The following is a 20,754-nucleotide window of genomic DNA, read 5'->3' on the forward strand; positions in this document are numbered from 1 at the left end:
GAAGTGAGTGGGGGTGGTACGAAGGTCCCGCGACTGCCTGGGATTGGCGAGCGCTGGGGTGAGTGACAGGCAAGGGGGCGAGCTGCGCGACCAGCGGTTTGTTTTTCGGAGCGTTCCTGAGGTGGAGAACGGTGGCCGGACGGAACGACTGCTGGACTGAGGGGCTAGCAGGCGGGCGGGCCGAGCGGCGCAGCCGAGGCCGGGCTGGGCCGAGCCTAGGAGCGCCGGGGATGTAGCGAGCCACCCTGCCCATGCCACAGCGCCCGGCCGCGGGCGGAGCCGGAGCCGGAGCCTGGGGAGGCGGCGGGGGCCCCGAGCGCAGCCCGCGCCCCCCGCCCGGAGCCAGGCCCGCTGCCGTCCCCGCCGCCCGGGCCCCCGGCATGCAGCTCCGGCTGCGGAGGTGACACTCGGGCCCGACCAGCCGCCTCCGCCATCGCCACCATGGGTGAGTATCGCCACCGCCCCGGCCTGTGCCCGCGCTACTTCGCGTCGCTCCGCCCCAGGATGAGTGAGGGGAGGAGGACCCAGGGCCGCCGCCTGACAGGCATGGACAGCCCGCCTGGCCGGGGCTGCGAACCGCCGGAGCCCGCCCGCCCGGCTTGCGGCTCCGCGGCCGGGGCGGGGGTTCTGGCTCCCCCGGCCCGCCCGGGCGGCCCCGGCTGGCGGAACACACTCCGCAGCCTCCTTCCGGGCTGCGCGGCGGGCGCATCCCGAGGAAGCAGCGGCGGGATGGGGGCCCGTGCTCGGCGGGGCAGCCCGCTCGGGCCCGGGCGAGCCGGACCGCGAGCCCGAGGGCGGGGGAGCGAGAGCGCAGTGTGGGGCCCGGGCTGGAGGCTGGTGCAGGCCCAGCTGCTGTTGTGTCTTTTCCTTGATTTGCTTTTTTTTCCTGCCTGTGTCATTTCCTTCCCTTTGCTCGCACAGGCCGGTCTGTGAGAGTTCCCGGGGATTGCTCTCCAGCCCTGTGCGCGCCCCAGCGCAGGGGGGAGGGCGTATGGGGAGATAGGCTGGGAGGTGATTACAACGGCAATCACTGTTATCAACAGCGCGGCGGAGAAATGCTAGCTGCACGCAGATTGCTGGAGGCTGGGAATTGGTCGGGGGCTGCCACTTTATAATTCACGTCCTACTTTTTGAAAGATCCGGTTGCAGTGTTTTGCATCATTGTTTTTATCTTACGATATCCCTGGAATTACATAACTTTTGAGAGAAGCATTAGCTGCACAAAAAGAAGCTATGAAATTATTTCCTTTTTATCAATATTTGCAATTTCTGTTGTGAAGATGTCATCAAAGAAGAGCTTTTAATGCCTTCCACACACAGCATTTGAACCGAATTATATTTCACGTCCTTTTGGGTAACTTAGCACAGAACTATTGGACTAGATCAAGAAGCAAATAATATTTTAGATGTACTTTGCTTGTCTTGTTGGACCAGTTATTGTAATACTGTTGTGTGCAATCACAAGTTTTTGAAAGTTTTGGTATGGTCCTAAATAATCAAGGGGTAAACTTCAGTGAAAGAATCTTTTGCAGAGCCATTCATTGCATCTGTGAAGTGCCCCATGTGAAGAGGGAACGTTAATGTTTTGCTTTGCCCTATAGCAAGGTCAAGTCATTTTCGTAGGTTAAGTGTATGCTGTGTCACATTGGGCAGATACTCTTTTGTGGCCTATCTGTACACTCTGACTTTGAATGAATTGCCTTGTTCTATTCCAGGCTGCCCCTCATACTGTAAGGAATGGGTTTGCTCACTTGAGGACTTACTGTTTCCTTCCCATGCTTTACTTCAGAAGAGCTTGCTCTTCTGGGGAAAGTCTCCTGTGACAATAAGCAGAAAAGGAATCCAGTAAGGCCTGGTATTTAAATACATAATTCAACAAATACTTATTGAACATTTACTGTAAATGGAGCACATAATTCTTCTTGTCCTCCTTAGGCTTCAGATATTTAACTTGTGTTCTGGGACTTGATGATTGCATTAAGTCTTTGAATTAATTTGTGAACCTATATTTGTGATAGTCTTCTAATAAGTCTTTGGAAGCAGTCTTAAGTCCCAAAGGGGAGTGTGAAATACTTGAGGGTGTGCAGACCTCCTACTCCCCACTTTCTTAACTGCTAAACTAGTTAGAGTACCCAGATGTGTTGGCTTCTTTTCATTGTCTAACATAAAAATAGATGTCAGCTTTGGCTGGTGTGCTCAATGGTTAGGACATCAGTCTGCACATCAAAAGGTCTCAATTCGATTCCCAGTCCAGGGCATGTACCTGGGTTGCAGGTTTGACCCCAGCCCCCATAAGGGTTCATGCAGGAGGCAACCAATAGAGGTGTCTCTCACTCTTTCCCCCTCCCTCCCTTCCACTCTCTCTAAAAATCAATGAGAAAAATATCCTCAGGTGAAGATTAACAATAACAAAATAGTTGTCAGCCTGTTTTCACATTTCAAACGATTTTCAAAAGTTTATTTTAAGTGTGTGGATCTATAGAAGGGCTAGTGATGGGGAGGAAAGGAACTATATAGATGGAGTCTAGAGGCACCCCCTCTCCCTCCACACCCCCCCCAAAAAGGAGGAAGGTGAAGGGATTGAGAAGTATGGATTGGTAGTTACAAAATAGTCATGGGGATGTAAAGTACAGCATAGGAAGCATAGTCAGTATTATTGTAATAACTGTATGGTGCCAGGCGGGGAATATTGGAGGGAACACTTTGTAAAGTATATGATTATCAAATAATATTGAATGTTAACTGTAATTGAAAAAAAATTTTTTTTTAACTTTAAAAAGAAAAAAGGACCAGGATCTCAGTGTCTTCTCATTCGTCCCAGTATCAGTTTTACATGAAGAAACCAAAACAGTGAGGAGGGAATTAACTTGCCTGGTAGCTACAGTATATTATTAGGCAAGGTGGTTTAAGAACCACTGCCTGGCTTTCTTCAGCCTTGTACCGTTCTCTTTCCTTTTTATAGATGACCTTGACTTGCAGAGCTAATACTGAATTCTCCCAGAACCTGGCTCTTTAATTTGCTTTGTATAGGACTCAGTAAGGGTACATACACACTCACACATACACTGCCTCTCTTTTAAATACTAGTTTCCATTTTGGTAATATTAATGCTGAAAATTCAAATTCCCAGACTTCTTGGTTTGCTTTAGTTGCTATAGTTCTAAATAAACTCAAGGGTTGATATGAGACAAACATAGACTTATTAATATTTTCATTACACTCATTAGACTCGAGCCCAGTGAGGAAAGGACTAAAGCTAATTTGAGTCCCTGCAGGTTCTTTGGCCAACAGTCATATTTTCCTGAGCTGTTCTAAACCCAGACTCAAGTCTGTTTGACAACTTCGGTTGCTAATAAAAATGCCAGATTTTATATTGGCTGTTAGCCCCAGTAAATTTCTAGTGGAAACTATACTTATCCCTGTAAATAATAGGAAATATTCTTTTTTTTGGCTTTGATACTATGTAGTTATTTTAAAAAATTGGGATTGACTTGTCATATTCTCTTGGTCATGCTAGAATTCTCTCCTAGTTTTAGTAATTTAATGGCAAATTTTGTTAACAATGCCTGAGATTAATTCAGGCATTATTTGGACTTTTAAATAAATGCAATCTGAAACTTAGTGGGAAGTATTACTGAAAAATATGTAACAACTTGGAAATGTTACAGGAAACTAATGAACTAAGTCTAGGATTAGGATGGTGTGGTTCTGGTTTGGTAACTTGGTTTGAAGTCAGAATCAATATGATTTATAGACAACTTGGAAACTCCCAGTTAGACCAGTCTCAATTCAGTTTGGCTAGAATCTGACCACCTGTGCAGACTCTGAATAGTTAGCAACTGTTTTCTTTGAAATTGGGATCGAGATATAAGAAACCAATATGGCAGTGTTACAACTAATTTTCTGATATTTTATTTTTTTAAATATATTTTTATTGATTTCAGAGAGGAAGGGAGAGGGAGAGAGAGATAGAAATATCAGTGATGAGGGAGAATCATTGATTGGCTGCCTCCTGCACGCCCCCTACTGGGAATTGAACCCATAACCTGGGCTTGTGCCTTTGACGGAAATTAAACCCGGGACCCTTCAGTCCGCAGGTCGATGCTCTACCCACTGAGCAAAACTGGCTAGGGCTAGATTTCACATATTTAAAAAAAAAACGACAGCTGGATTTTAAAACAGAATTTTAGCCATTTGTAAAAAGTAAATATCTGTCCAAGTGAATAACACTTAGAGAATAAAAGGATAAGAAACAATTTTCTTTGTTGTATATAAGCTATCCATTTATTCTTTGCCCATTTATTGTCATTTATATGTCAGATGAAGAGTTAAGCCCTGCACCTGAATTTATCATGTCCTTAAGAAGTTATGGTTAGGCACAGTAAATCAGAAACATATAAACAAGTGTAATGAGGTGTTGTAGGTTGTACTTTGTCAAACTGTAAAGGTACACAGGAAGGGGAAAGATCAATACTGTAGTTTTGGGATTGACATACATAATCCTATAGTCAGACCTTTAGGTTAATTTCATTAAACATTAAAATAAAATGTAGTGGTGAAGTATTGATTCTTAGGAGGAAGCAGTGGCTTACTTTGTAATATATATCTTTACATTTTGAACCACCAACTAATACAAAGGGCTCTTATATTCCAGAAACAGAAAAATAAATACCAGAATTTGACTTTGAGATCTAGCAAAAGTTCAACCACATCCTTGAAGGAAAAAAGTTCATAGTGAATTGAGGATTGGGCTGTTTTTGCTTATACTTAACTATAAAATGATGTTTGCCTAGGTATGGACAGGGTGGAGGCAGTGGGAATATGTGAAATATGTAGAATAAGATAATAAAATCTGACTCAGAGAGAGTCTGAAGTTCAGGATCTCCTGGGTGAGCATTGTGATCAGATGATCTGGCACAGTAGGGTAGAGCATTGACAAGATGAAGAAATAACATCATTAGTTAAATGAAGAAAAATAAGTATTACTTTGGAGATTTGTATATATGGAAAAGAGTGTGTCTGACATAGTAAACAGACATAAAGGACAACAATGTTTACCAAAGGACATGGTTCTTCTAGAAACTTTTCTGTGTTTTTAGCCAAGAGAATTCATAAATGGGAGTGCCTTAAGACCCAACTTTTAGGTAGGGAAGCAGTAGCTGGGTCTGGAAGTCACTTCCTGATGGAGCTAAAATAGAGGAGTGTGTTGCCTGGTAGCCCCCATATCATATAGGTCAGGGTATCTGGAGAAGTATATGCTGGCGGCTAATTGTGTATAGCTGTCTGCTTGAGACTGCCTAAGAGTTTCCACTGTTTAAGCCTTGTTTCATAAATTCCTTCTTTTTTATTTTCTATGAATACTCTTCCCCTCTAGATTCTTAACCTCTTAATCTCTAGAATCAACTTCTCTGCGGCTTCCTGGTAGCTTTTAAGTGTGTCAGATCATCCCATCCTCAGGAAATCTTTTCAAGGTTATAGCACACTATTACCTGCCTCAACTTGTTCACATGTTAAGTTCACAAATGAATTAATTGTTGACTTCCACTACTTCCAATTTTCTTTTAATCTCCAGCTTCTTGGTTCCCTTTAAAATTTGTTTCTGCCTCTACTACTCTATTGGAACTGCCTAGTTTATATCTGCCACTACCCTTCTTTGCTCTTGGCTTCTGTGGTGTCACTGTTTGTTTTTTCCAATCTTGTTAAAGGTTTTTTTTGCTAGCATACCTTCTTCCTCCTCTCCTCTATAAGGATTACAATGCACTGAGGATCAGTCTCCTTTCTTCCTCTCTACCTCTCACTTGCTTTTATGTCCTTTCTCCACCTCAGTTCATTTTTTAAAACTCTCCTTCACAACTGGAACAGCTTGCTTTTCTGAACGAATCTTTATTCTGTTAATAATTATGTAAAAACCTGTCCAACCTCTTGCTACTCACACTGTAAAAAAATTTTTTTACACGTGTGTTTATGTACCATAGTTTGTATACTGTCTGATTCAAGCTCTGTTTGTATAACCTCGTGTTTGTGTGTTGTTTATTCTTTTATCCCTAGAGTTTGAATGCCTTGAAGTATCTTTCAAAATTAATGTATACTACATTACACACAAACCATTATACTCAGTAAATGATTATTATTAATAAAAATTCAGGAATAAAATTAAATATTAGGGTAGATTAAGTGGCCTTAGGTTTTTCCCATTGACCTTTTTCCATTGATGATAATACTAGCCAGCATTTTTTATAGCATTACTAAGTGTTAGGTAACATGAGGGGTAATTTTTAAGTTTGTCTTCTTCTTTTAACTCTCACAGAAGCTCTGTGAAATGATACTTTATGTTCTCCATTTTACAGATGAGGAAATTGAGGTTTCGGGTGAATAAGTGATTTGTTCAAGGCCTGCTTAAACCCAGGTCTTTCTGACTCCAAAGTTCATTGACTGCTGTACTCTAAGAAAGCTATTTGTTTTCAAAAGTTTTGTTTGTTTTTATTTTTTAAGGAATTCCATACTGGAGTGATAATTCAGTTAAAATCTCACTCCAGGAAGAAATGCCTAAAAGTGCCACTTGATTTACTTCCTGTCTTTATCCATGCCCTCAGTTTGAAGTATCATTTTAAAAACCTGTCTGCCTCTAGCAATATATTTGACTTTTGACACAAAATCAGATTCTTCCTGGCCAGAGTGGCTCAGTGGTTGAGCATTGACCTATGAACCAGGAGGTCATGGTTCAATTCCCAGTGGGGGCACATGCCCAGGTTGCAATTTCGATCCCCATTGTGGGGCATGCAGGAGGCAGCCGATCAAAAATTCTCTCTCATCATTGAAGTTTCTCTCTCTCTCTCTCTCTCTCTCTCTCTCTCTCCCTCTCCCCCTCTCCCTCTCCCTCTCCCTCTCCCTCTCCCTCTCCCTCTCCCTCTCCCTCTCCCTTCCTCTCTGAAATCAATAAAAATATATACTTAAGCCCTAACCGGTTTGGTTCAGTGGATAGAGCGTCGGCCTGCGGACTGAAAGGTCCCAGGTTCGATTCTGGTCAAGGGCATGTACCTTGGTTGCGGGCACATCCCCAGTAGGAGGTGTGCAGGAGGCAGCTGATCCATGTTTCTCTCTCATAGATGTTTCTAACTCTCTATCCCTCTCCCTTCCTCTCTGTAAAAAATCAATGAAATATATATATACATATATATATATGTATATGTATATTTAAAAATAATCAGATTCTATAATCCTGTTTCACTTGTATCAGTTGTCCTGGATTTCAAGAGATAGTGCCATACCATCCCTCTAGAGCAGCGGTTCTCAACCTGTGGGTTGCCAACCTGTGGGTCGCGACCCCTTTGGGGGTCGAACAACCCTTTCACAGGGGTCGCTTAAGACCATCGGAAAACACGTATATAATTACATATTGTTTTTGTGATTAATCACTATGCTTTAATAATGTTCAATTTGTAACAATGAAAATACATCCTGCATATCAGATATTTACATTACGATTCATAACAGTAGCAAAATTACAGTTATGAAGTAGCAACGAAAATAATTTTATGGTTGGGGGTCACCACAACATGAGGAACTGTATTAAAGGGTCGTGGCATTAAGAAGGTTGAGAACCACTGCTCTTGAGTCTAGTGTATTCTCAACACTGGAACTACCAAGCAAGTTTATCCATTAAGTAATGCCAGGAATTGGTTAGCTTCCTGGAAACAGAATTTGTCAACCTGATAAACCAGCTCTTATAATAGCATCATCGTATACAGAATTAAAAATGATTTACAAAGTCTGTTTGTCATGGATTTAACTTAAAAAGCATGTGTGTGTATTTACGTCCATTTTGTTTCAATATCTGAGTTGAGACAACTGAAATTCTCAATTCTAAGTGTGGTTACCTTGATACGGAAAACTCCATGCATTCTGCTGCTAGAAATATTGTTGGATGCCCCTATGAAAACACCTACCTAGTCATAATCCTCCTTATATTGATCACAATTTACTGTTACAGTTGGCCCAATTTTATACATACATCTTTAATAATATATAAGCCAATTTAATGTATAAGCCTATATATACGCCAAACTTCCTAGCCTAGATGTTATTCTCTAGTTTTTAAATCTTGATTGGGAGGTTAAAATACAAAATAAACAAATACCCAAGCAGTTCCCTTGTTTGAAGGAGCCTATAGAAATAGAAAGTTGTTAGAAAATGAGATAATTGATGGGATATATGTGTTTTAATTTTGCCAAATGTCTTTCTGTAAATACCAACTTCCTCATTCTTTATCCCATTTACCTCATTCTTTTGGTACAGTTGTATCACTCTCATGCATATTTTTGTAAATATGTATATTTTGGTTTTTTTTGTGTGTTTTTTTTTAAAATATATTTTATTGATTTTTTACAGAGAGGAAGGGAGAGAGATAGAGAGTTAGAAACATCGATGAGAGAGAAACATCGATCAGCCGCCTCCTGCACATCTCCTACTGGGGATGTGCCCGCAACCCATGTACATGCCCTTAACCGGAATCGAACCTGGGACCTTTCAGTCCGCAGGCCGATGCTCTATCCACTGAGCCAAACCGGTTTCGGCAATATGTATATTTTGAAGTGGAATTAGATGGGAAGCTACTTGTGTTTTTTCCTGCAAGTTTTTTTAATTTTATTTTTATTTATTGATTTTAGAGGGAGAAAGGAAGAAGCTGGGGAGAGAGAGAGAGAAATATCCATTTTTGTTGTTCCATTTATTTATGCATTCGTTGATTGATTCTTGTATGTGCTCTGACCTGGATCAAACCCTCGAATTTAGCGTATTGGGATGACACTAACCAACTGAGCTACCCAGCCAAGGCCTCAAATCTAATTGTACTGTTCTGAGCACACAAAAACTTCTTCAAGGGCACCCTTCTTTTCTGAGGTCATGTAGGACACCTGAGCATTTGGTCTAGGAAGAGGGGAGGGCCATAGAGTGCAGTTTTACTTCCAATACTTCATGCTCTTCTTTCCTTTCCATAGGGTATTAGAATATTTCCAAGGGACAGTGATAAAGGGCAGAAGATAGACACTGTATTTGGGTGTTCTTGATTCTTTTAAGGTATGCCCCAAATCCCCAGGTGACTCACTTGTCACCAAAGCAAGTATAACAACTCCATCCCTCATGTTCCTTTTCAGATCAACAGATTTATTTATTTTCAACTCTCAAATGCGATTGAAGTGGACAAGGAGAATTTGGAAAACATGGAATTGGGCTGGTTTGGATTTTGGATTTTGGCCAGTTGTCTTCAGTACATGAGAACTCTAGTACTTTATGCTATTTCAAGAAAAGGGGTTTAAAAGTAATGCCAGTAAAAAAGAAACAATGCATTGCTTGGTTAGTTAGGGAAGAAAAACAATAGAACTGCCTTTGACTTCCCATGGGAAGCAGAAGGCCTATAAACTTGTGACAGGTTGGGAGGAGGGTATTCAAAGGCTAGGCTTGTAAGACAACTTCTGTTCAGAACTACTACCTGAGATCCTTGTTTGGTACCTTTTAAAATGTGCTCTCCTACATATGATACTTGAAGAATAAGCCTGTGATTAACTTCCTTCCATAATCAGCTCTCCATGAATTCATCTTTTCACTCAGTACCCTACTACACTGTGCCGTGTTGTTCTTCAGTTCTCCAACTTTTCATCTGTTTTTCCTGGTTGAGTTTCTGTGACATTGGAAGAATTGCTCTGTTTGAGCACCTCCTTTGCCCCCAGTGAATTGGTAAATGTTGCTGCCTGCGATCTGATTAGAGAACTGTTAAAAATCCATTAAAATTCAAACTGCCATAGTCTGACCTCAGTTACTTTTCAGAGAGATTTCAGAGAGAAATGTATATAATTATAGTAATAGAGCCTGTCGTTTTACCTGGGAAGAACTCCCTGAGAATTAGTCATACAATTTGTGAAAGTACTTTGCTGGTCTGTACTAAAGTATCTTAACCCATGTGCTCTTTTTCATTGTAGATGAACAGGAGGCATTGAACTCGATCATGAAGGATCTGGTGGCCCTCCAGATGAGCCGACGTCCCCGGGTGCCTGCATATGAGACCATGAAGAACAAAGACACGGGTCATCCAAATAGGCAGGTATGTGTGGCCCTGGCAGACTTAACAAAATTTGTTGGGGAGGAGTTTTCAAATAGGAAATATTTGAGAAGCCAAGGATAAATACTTTTAAGTAACACTTAAAAGATTGTGAAAAGAAACCTGGCTCAGTGGTTGAGCATCAACCTTTGAACCAGGAGGTCATGGTTCGATTCCCAGTCAGGGCCCATACCCGGGTTGTGGGCTCGATCCCTAGTAGGGTTGTGCATGAAGCATACCATCAATGATTCTCTCTCATCATTGATGCTCCTATCTCTCTTTCCCTTTCCCTTCCTCTGAAATCAAAAGTATATTAAAAAACAAAAAAGATTGTGAAAAGAATTATGATCTGGAATCCAAAGCCTTGTGCATCTAACCTTATGTATAGTGTTTCATTTACAGAGAATGAGAATAATTCCTGTATTTATTATGGGGACAGTATTTATATAACTTTTCTGGTTATTTGGCCAGTATTTTATCCAGATTTATGATCCCTAACTCAGAAGACAACTTTACAGTATATACTCAGGAAAATCTAATTAATTTTAGTATTAGCTTATATAAAATATAATTACGAAGGGAAATTTATTTAATAAAATGTCATATAATATATTCTAAAGGTAATAATGAGTGAGTGATTTTATTGTTGTTTACAGTTGTTTTCCTTTATTAACTCAGAAAGTTGAGAATACCTATTTTATTGAGAGTTGTATGGTTCTTTTGGAAAACAGTTTTTATTTTTGTTAACATTTAAACTTACGTGCTGAGAACCTTCTCTGTGCAGTGTCATTTACCTCCCTATTTCCTGGGTACTTTGGCCTGCAGAAAGGAATGAATGATGGGGAGCTTTCTTCCCTAGTGGGTATCTAGCACTATATTAGATGGTGGTGTTTGGTGTGTTTGATGAAAACTTGTCCATGACATCCTCCCTTGTGGATCTCTTCATTATCAGCTAACCTCTCTCCTCATTTGCACCTTGTCTACCAGTTCTTCAGAAGTACCCTTGGCTTCTAGAGAAAGTATGACACCCTTGAAGTTTTTCTGTCCGAGGTCTGCTAAATATGGCCTCCTAGAGTATTTCATGCCTTTAGTAAAACTGGGGACCCTAAGTACCTTTTGTTTCATTTTAATAGAAGGATTAGTTTAGAAAGTTGTTTTTATTTTTGTGGTTACCTTACGGAACTAAGGGAACAACAGAATAGGGCCCATTCTTGTATTATTTTCATACGTTATTCTGTCTAATTGTGTGGGTTCTCCCTTGCTATAATTCATTTCTATTCAGAGCTGCTTTTGGAAGGAGCATTTTACCAGAAGTGAGTCCCCTCCCCCAGGCTTGAGCCTAATGACCTCACTTTCCTTCCTGTCTTCCTATGTGGAGTATGCTTGCTAACTCTGCTCTAGTCAGCTGATCTTTCTCCAGACTGGACTATTAGCCTGTATATCAGTTCGTAAGTGAAAAGGAAAAGCTTTCTTGAGTTAGAAAGCCCAAAGGGACCAGGCTGGGAAGAGGGGGGGTAGAGTGGACCCTGATTGATCCTTGAGAGGTATTTACCTTTTAGGGATTTTGCTTAGAGCTAAAAGCCATTATAAGAAAAGTCCTGATTATTGTGCCTACAGCTGTTAGTGGAGTGAAGTCAGTGGTTATGAAGGTAGAAGGCTGTGAAAAAAATTGACTACTGGTTAGGAAGTAATCTTAGCAAGAGGTACTGGCTATTTGGATTCATAATTTACTTGAATATCGTCAAACTTTTTCACTTGCATAGAGGAGGATACAAGCTATTAATCTAAGTTTTTTTGTTTTTAAAGAAAAAACACAACAGCAGTAGCTCAGTCCTTGTGAACAGCCCCACAATAACAACAAGCTTATGTGCAGGGGTCAGTGCGACAAATTTTTGGTAAGGAACCAAATTATCTGTTAAAGTTAAAATATTCTTTTGAACCTGATACTAGTGCTGCAAGAGTACGGAGTTCATTTCCCAGACAAGTTGTGGATTTGTAGGGAGTACTGGTTACTTGTTACCTATGTTAGGTGCTTCTCATCACCATTCCTCACAATAATATTACTTGTAAGCAGACTCTATCAGTGTTGTCCAATAAAATTTTAGTAATGATAGAAATGTTCTACATTTGTGCTGTCCAGTGTAGTAGCCACTACCACACATAGCTAAAGAGCAACTGAGAAACTGAATTTTAAATTTTATTTAATATTAATAATATAAAATGTAAATAGCCACATGTGACTATTATCTTGGACAACACAACTTTATATATTATACTAGAGGCCCAGTGCACGAATTTGTGTATTAGTGGGGTCCAGCCAGCCTGGCCCCAATCCGGGCGGATCGGGGCTCGGCCTGTCAGGAGGAAGAGATGGTGAGAGGTTGGCTGGCCGGCCTGCCCCCCCCCACCCCCCCATCGGGACCCATCAGGGACTGGCTGGCTGGGGGAAGGGGCTGCTTCCGACTGGGGTTGGGGGGCTGATTGGGGGTGGGGCCAGCCCTGCCCCCGAATGGGGTAAGAGGTGCCAATCAGGGGGCCAGTGGCCTGGGGGAGGGGCCATGGGTGGTTGGCCAGCTGGCCCTGCCCCTGATGTGGTGGGGGGACCAATCTGGGGTGGAGCCAGGTGGGGGAAGGGGCTGCAGGAGGTTGGTGGGCCAGCCCCTCCCCTTATTGGGGTGGGGCCGGCCAGGAGGAGGGGCTGTGGGCTGATCAGGGTGGTGGGGGCCCATCAAAGGCGTGGCCAACTGGGGGGAGGGGATGTAGGAGGTTGGCCAGCCAGCCCCAATCTCTATTGGGGTGGGGGTGCAATCAGGGGCAGGCCGGCCAGGGAGAGAGGGGCTGTGGGCCTATTGTGGTGGGGTGGGCTGATCAGGATGGGGCTGGCCCAGGGGAAGAGAGGGAGCATTTGGCCATAGGCCCGCTCTTGATCAGGGTGAGAGAGTTCAATCAGGGGCGGGCAGGCAGGGGGGAGGGGCCTCGAGGTTGGCCAGCTGGCCCCACCCCCTGATTTGGCCCATTCGCTGGCCACAGTGGGCGTCATAGTGATCGATCATTATGGCCATTACAGTCGCTGGCTTATTATATATATATATAGATAAGGGACTACTGATTTGCTGGGCAAAAATTCAGTACATGCTTGGAGATGTTTAGTGATTCATTGACACATTCATTTCTTCATACAGGTCATAAGCTTGAGAAGCTATGGAACAAACATGGTGTTATGTTAATTGAAGCACAAAGTGTTATGCTAATATTGGGTAAAAAGGCAATGTTAGTTTTTTCCCTTAATAAAGTCAAGGCTGTAGAATGGTCTCTCCTGGGAAGCCTAGTAGATGTTTAACTAATGTCCAGGAGAAATATTCTTCAGCAAAATCCTGAAAGCAGAAAGAGGGAGGAAGTCTCAGTGAATGCATTTTTAGGAAGGATGAAGTGAAATGGAGGTGGAGGGAACTTTTAGGGGAGAGAGGTGTTTACAGCTTAGTGTAATGAAAAGACCCTACCTAAGAGTCTGGAGACATTAATGATCTATTAACATAGGATTTTACAATTTACAGAGTGAATTCACATTTTTTATTATTTTTGTTTTTGTTCACTTGGGCCTGGGGTGGAACTAAACAGTTTTCTCCATTATCAGATCTTTTGCCAGAAGGTCCATGCTTAGGAGAAGAAAGGAATGAAAGATCAAAACCTAATTTAAATGGCTAAGAGATGTCAAAATTGGACTAAAGATAGAGGCCCAGTTGAAAGTAGTTAAGTATTTTGGCCAGCAGGAAAGGTTTTTTCATGAGAGAGAGAGCACTGGCAGAGGCAAACAACACTTTAGTGTGAAAATGGCAGTGCTGGCTGCAAGGCAGAGCTGAGATTGGCACAGATTTATGGGGCTCAAGCTTGGTACAATAAGGAAAGCCAGAGGAGCTGTGGGTTCATTGACAGAATTGTTTGGAGGCTGAGGCCTGGAAGAACTAGACCACCTAATTTAATATATCTGCTTGGCAGGGCTTCAGTCATCCTCTTCTCTAAGTAAATAAGCTAAGTAACTGATTGAAAAAGAAAATGCTTTAGGGAACAACTAAACATCTGAGCAGCTATGGAAGTACATGGGCCATGAGGTGCTCAGCTATGAACTATTTGCTAGGAGGTAGGATCTGTGTTCTTTGTACTTTTCCTTCTGAACATTAGGTCCCAGAAAGCCTGCAACCTGATTGGAGCTGGCTGGACATTCTTAGACATATGGCACATTCTAAGTGTGCTAGGGCCTATGGATAGTCTTGCAGGTAGTGATATGCAACATCCTTTTAGCAGTCATCAACTCACAGTGCTTTATAATCAACAGGTGCTCTTTTTCTGTGAGCTTGACAGCTTAGTGTAGTAAAAAGATTACTGGTCAGAGCCATTGAGTGTTAATAATCCATTAACATAGGCTTTTACAACTAACAGAGAGCTTTCCACAACAACAGTTAACAACAGTAATAACAACTATAAGCATGTGTGTAGTACCTTAAAGTTTACAAAGTGATTATGCAAAGTTATTGAGTAGAGCCAAGAAGCAAACCCAGATCTTCTGACTCCTGATCACAATAATTTTACTGTAAGTCTAACAGCCTTATAAACCTCAGTATTTCTGCCTAAAATACAGAGAAAATACCCATTGTGTTTATCTCATCAAGCTGTTTTAAGTTCATGGACAGAACGTAGAGCATTTTATACATTTAAAACTAATGAAGCAGTAGTGATTACATCACATCTGTTATGTCCTGGCATTGTAGGTATGAGCTCTAGTGAAAGCTTCTAACCAGAATTATGCAGACTGTCATGGAACCTAAAGGGTTAAGGTTTTCTACCTTTATTGAATTGTTATTATTGTCTGATGGCCCTTTGCAAACTTCTGAAACTAGACTCATTTCTGAAAACCCAAATGGAGGAAAATATAGAATTCTTATTTCCACAGATTCTTATTTCTCTCAAATCTTATCAAAATGGTAGGTAGAGGCTTGAACAAAGCCCAGGGTCTCAGTCTGACCCTCTAGATCAGTGGTTCTCAACCTTCCTAATGCTGCGACCCTTTAATACAGTTCCTCATGTTGTGGTGACCCCCAATTTCATTGTTACAAATTGAACATAATTAAAGCATAGTGATTAATCACAAAAACAATATGTAATTATATATGTGTTTTCCGATAGTCTTAGGCAATCCCTGTGAAAGGGTCGTTCGACCCCCAAAGGGGTCGCGACCCACAGGTTGAGAACCGTTGCTCTAGATGTTCATTATTGGGTGCTTCAGAATAGGAAAGTTGCTTTCTGCATAGCAGGCACAAGCAGGTCAGTTCTCTTGGCTATCAGTTCTAGAGGAGAACTTTAAGAGTTGTTCCCCCAGCAGGATCAGTGATTTAACAGACTGCCTTTTGTTTTTACTATGATAGACCTGGCTCTTCAGGACTTCCTTTGTCTTCCAAGGCAAAGATAGGCTGGCTAGTTTGAAAATAAAACATAAAAGAATATACATTGGCTGGCATTGCTCAGTGGTTAGAGAGTAGGCCCACACACCTATTTTTATTCCCGGTCAAGGGCATGTATCTGGGTTGCAGGTTCGATCCCTGGCCCCTGTCGGCCCCCATCTGGATGCATGCAGGAGACAACCAATTGATGTGTCTCTCACATCAATGTTTCTCTCTCTCTCTCTATCCCTCCCTCCCTCTCTTCCCTTCCCTTCCATTCTCTCTCTAAAAATTAGTGGGGGAAAAATATCCTCAGGTGAGGATTAACAAACAAAAAAAACCCATACGTATAAAGCAATACACAAGCCTGGTATTCTATGTTGTAAGAAGCTGCTTTAAAATAATGTCTTCCACTGATCTATTAGGACATTAATGAGTCACATACAAGTAAAATGATTTTTATTGCCCTTTTCTTTTTCTTCTCATTTATTTATCTTTGGCAAAATAAGGACTCTAATACCAAAGATGTGGGAGCCATCAAAAGAATATAGCAAGTATAGGGAGAGTGAGCACTATAGAATTAGAGGGAGGGTACCAGACTTGATGGCTAGCTGAGCTCTTTGTCAGGTCAAATTAGTTCACAAACCTTTAACAAACACTGCATTTTTTAAATTCTTGTGAGCCATATTCAATTGTTGAGTTCAGACTTTGAGAAGTTCATTTCTGCATAAGTTTGGTGTCATCGTTTGTTACTCTTATTGCCCCTACTGAGTTCCCAAATATGTAGGTCACCCTGGAAACCTGCACTGTTCTCCTGGGTACATCTCTCACTATTCCCTTCACCAGATTGGTTGTAGTGGGCAGGGAACTCTTGAATCTGTCTAGATATGAATTTTTGTACTGGAACTTTTATCTCAGCAGCTATGGCATCTCTCCATTTAGTTCAACATGTGCCTATAGTTTAAGTTTCTTAGACACACAAAAGAAATATGTTATGTTTGCTGTACCCTGGGAAGCATGCAGTCATATTGGGAAATGAGAAATTCATGAAAAAAATAAACTAAGGTAAATGTGACTATGCCTAAATATATGGTACAAGTAGTGAATGCTATAGGAAGCCAGGAAAGTGAAAGATGAACTTGGGCCAAGGAGTTATGGAGTCATTTCTGGAGGAGATGGCACTTGAACTAGGCTGCAAAAGTTTAGTTAGGTGGAAAGGAAGAAGAATGGCATCCCAGGTTGGGAAACTGAATGATTAAAGGCCTAGGGAAAGGAATGAATATGGCATATTTCAGGAAATAGGGTGGACATTGATCTGTCTGGAGAGGCTTCCTGTTGAGAACAAGCAATGTGAGATGGTTAGGTAAACTGAATGGACTTAAATTCCAGAGAACTTAGAATGATAGCTGAGAACTTAGACTTTATTCTGTAAGGTCATGGGCATTACTGATTACTTTTTTAGTAAGGAAGGGACATGATGAAAGCAGTGGTTAAGATGATTGAAATTGTAGAGGAATGTAAACTATGTTGGAAGGGGGTTGCCAAAAAGTACAGAGTTACTTTTAGAATCCAGGAGTGATAGAATAAGGGGCAAAGTAAGTGATGATGGAGAGTGGGTAACAGAATCTTAAACCAGAGACCTTTGAAGGGAGAATTGGAACTTGCTGTCTGGCTGTGAGGAGGGGAAAGAAAGGAAAGGATCAAGCAGAACTCTGAGATTTGAGCCTGTAGCCAAGACAACAGTGGTACCAAGGTTAGAAACAGCAACACTAAGAAGGGAGACTAGTTTAGGAGGGTAGTTGATGCAGACTATGTCTAGGTTGAGTTTGATATTACAGTGAAAAAAACAGACTGTGCGTCTATATATGGTTTTTGCAGGTCCAGAGTCCCTTATCTGCAATTCAAAGAGTACTGTAAACTGAAAGGCAATTTTATTATTTTTTGGTAAATTTGTGGCAAACTCGTTGGCAACAAAAGCTGGTGTGGCTCAGTTGGTTGGAGCGTCTTCCCATGCATTGAAGGTTCTTGGGTGCAATTCCTGGTCAGGGCACATACCCAGATTGCAGGTTTGATATCCGATGGAGGTGTATGTGGGAGGCAACCGATGTTTCTCTCTCACATCAATGTTTCTCTCTCCCTCTCCCTTTCTCTTAAAAATAAAAAACCATATCCTTGGGTGAGGATTATAAAAACAAAAACAAATACCTGGTCTGAATGAACATAGGGGTTATTTGTAGTCTTTATTCCATTTATTGTGAATATTCATACTTTTCATTACAAAAACTAGTTTAACAGATAAACCCTAAATCTTAGTGACTTAACACAATATGTCCAATACAGAGAAGGGGAGGATAGGATTCCTCAGTCACTTAGAGACCCTAATTGAGGTTGGCTTCACTGATTTGGAACATGTGGCTGTCAGGGAAGATCATCTGAAATTCAATTCTGTCCCCAACTCTTGGTCAGAACAAGTCACAAAGCCCAAAACTAACTTCAAGACAGGCTAAGCAATGCAGAGGAGTATGCGAGATACCTGTGAGCATTCTACCTCTGCCATGGGAGTGCTGCCCCTCCTCCTGGGGGGAGGTGTCAAATAATAAAAAATACATAGAACATGTACCATACTACCTCTCTAAATCCAAAAGTGCATTCTGAAATACTTTTGGCCCCAACAGTTCTGGCTAAAGAATAATGGGCCTGTATTATTATTTATTGAGCACTTATGATATATCAGTTCTCATACTTTTATCAGTTATTTCATCCAATTCTTTTGATAGTTCCATGGGATAGATACTATCACTATTCTCACTTTATAGATGAGAAAACTGAATCACAGAGAGGTTAGTAACAAGTTCAAGGTCACAGAGCTAAGAGGTTGTAGAGCCAGGGTTTGAAGCTAGTGCTACATTCTTCTTCTTCTTCTTTATTTTTTTTAAATGTTTTTATTGATTTGAGAGAGAAAAAGAGAGAAACATCGAGCAGCTGCCTCCCACATGCATCCTACTGGGGATTGAGCCCACAACCTGGGCATGTGCCCTAATCAGAATTAAACTGGCGACCCTTTGATGCGTGGGACGACGTTCAACCAACAGAACCACACAGGCCAGGGCTAGCACTACATTCTTAACAACAACATATCTGCCTTAGATATGTGGAAGACAGATGAATGTGGGTTTTTTTTTTAATTTTAATTCTTTATTGTTGAAAATATTACATATGTCTCCTTTTCCCCGCATTGACCTCTCTCTGGATGAAGTTTTGCTTGAGAGATTGGGGCTGAATATAGAGATTTTTTATTTCTACTGAGGAGAAGATGTGAGGAGGGATCAATCCAGAGGCCAAAAGTCCAGATATCAGGACAGGTCTTGTGCTGGGGGAGGGGTGGGAGAGGAAATGAGGAAGAGGAACCAACAAAGAAGCAGAAGTGGTTAGAGTGGTGGCAGGTTCCTTGGGCTGGGATAGAGTCACAGAGGCGGGGGGAAAAGAGAAGCTCATGAAAGGGGACTTGACCAGTTTGAAATGCCTCAGAGAGGCAAGGAGAATGTTTGGTGGGAAGGAATTGAATTAAATTATCTTTATCTGAACTTTCCTTATCCATGGCTTACTCTTGTGAGCCTGAAAAGGGAAACTCCGATTTGGGAATTTGGCAGATTTTGGCACATCATGTGGTACATGGAAGTTGGTCATGAATGTGCTCTGAAAGGCTGTCATCACATCAGAGAAGGGATTCAGAACACTAGGCTTCTTTACTTACACTGCTTACTAATCACATGCTTGAGTAGGAGTGATCTGTAGTTTGGAGCAAAAGTTTAATACCCTTTTCAACTAAATGCACTAATTTCTGACTAATAGAATAGTGCTTAGATTATGAATGTATTTGGTTCCCTCAGTCCCAATGGACTGAGGGGATTCCTTCATAGGTACTTCTAATTATTATCTCAGTTTTAAAATGAGAGCTATTGTTATGTGCTTGTTATTGCTATAAAAATTAGATAAAAATCAACAGAGAAAACTAAACCTAAGGACATCTGGATAAACTATGGACTTTAATTAATACATCAATATTGGTTAACTAGTTATAACAAAAATAAATGTTCCATACTAATATAACATGTTAATAGTAGGGGAAACTGTAGAGGGCGGGTATTTGGGTACTCATTACTATATCTGGTCAATTTTTCTGTAAATCTAAAACTGTTCTAAAAATAGAATCCTATATAATAAAAGGGCAATATGCTAATTGACCCTCACCCCATCACAAAGATGGCGGCACCCACAGCCAATAAAGAGGGAATATGCTAATTGCTTCCCCGCCCTCAAAGATGGCAGCACCCACAGCCATTAAGAAGGGAATATGCTAATTGACTGTCACACCCTCAAAGATGGTGGTGCCCAGTCCCCTCAGCCCTGCTGGGGCAGCAGGCGCCTGCCTCCGGACTCCCTCCGCCCCCCAGCTGCCCAGGGCTGGCCTGAGGCGCAGGCAAGCCTAGGATGGCCAGTCACTATGAGGCACACTGACCACCTCTTGGTCCCTCCCCCCAGCCGGCAGGCTCCGATCGCCTGATGGCAAATGGGGAACTAAGGGTGGGTGGCAGTGGGGGATGGGTGGTGATGGGGGGCGAGGCCGGCTGTGGGCAGCTGGGGAAGATGGCCCTGATCACAGGCCAGGCCTAGGGACTGTACCTGCACACGAATTCATGCACTGGGCCTCTAGTCTATTAATAAAAAATAATAATGAAAGACTACACCAAGTTATCCTGGACTGTGAGCAGGAGGAGGTGAAAGGATGTAGTAACTTACCTGCAGGGACAGACAGGACTGCAAACTGGTGAGCACTTGGACTACTCCAGAGCCAGTTGTAGAACTAGAGACAGTGGTAAGCTAGAGAGGGCATGTCAGAGCCCGGCAGCAGGTCTCAGGCACCATGCTTTGGAGAGCTCTTGCTTCGGTAACTGTTTAGTGTTTCAGAGGAAGAGAAAAGAAGACAGTGAAAAAACTGCTGTCACTTGTTACAAACCTTGAATCTACAGGATAATTTTCTTTGCAGCACCACCTCCCCTCCTTTCTGCTACACATACACATATCTTTACCCTCACCTAGAATGCAGACCTGGTGGGACACAGTGCCTTCCCCATTTACCTCCTCCATCCCCATCTACTCACAACCCTAACCACAACCCTCCCTACTGGTCCCCCAGTTCCCATAGCTTGTTTCATGATTGATACC

At 42.0% G+C, this 20,754-nt stretch overlaps 1 protein-coding gene across 2 annotated transcripts in view; it reads left to right on the forward strand.

Annotated features, from left to right (window-relative positions):
- The first annotated feature begins 35 nt into the window (after nt 1–35).
- Nucleotides 36–20,754, forward strand: part of MAP3K3 (mitogen-activated protein kinase kinase kinase 3) — a 62,067-nt gene continuing 41,348 nt past the window's right edge. For both annotated transcript variants that reach the window (XM_070395028.1, XM_070395029.1), the window contains exons 1-2: nt 36–445; nt 9,975–10,096. In XM_070395028.1, the coding sequence (XP_070251129.1) occupies nt 442–445; nt 9,975–10,096 (126 nt within the window). In that variant the 5' untranslated portion in view covers nt 36–441. The remainder of the gene's footprint in view (nt 446–9,974; nt 10,097–20,754) is intronic.

This window comes from Myotis yumanensis, unplaced genomic scaffold, assembly GCF_028538775.1.
Source record: "Myotis yumanensis isolate MYYU_CA2020_CCGP unplaced genomic scaffold, mMyoYum1.0.hap1 SCAF_16, whole genome shotgun sequence".
In the NCBI taxonomy this organism is placed as follows: Eukaryota; Metazoa; Chordata; class Mammalia; order Chiroptera; family Vespertilionidae; genus Myotis; species Myotis yumanensis.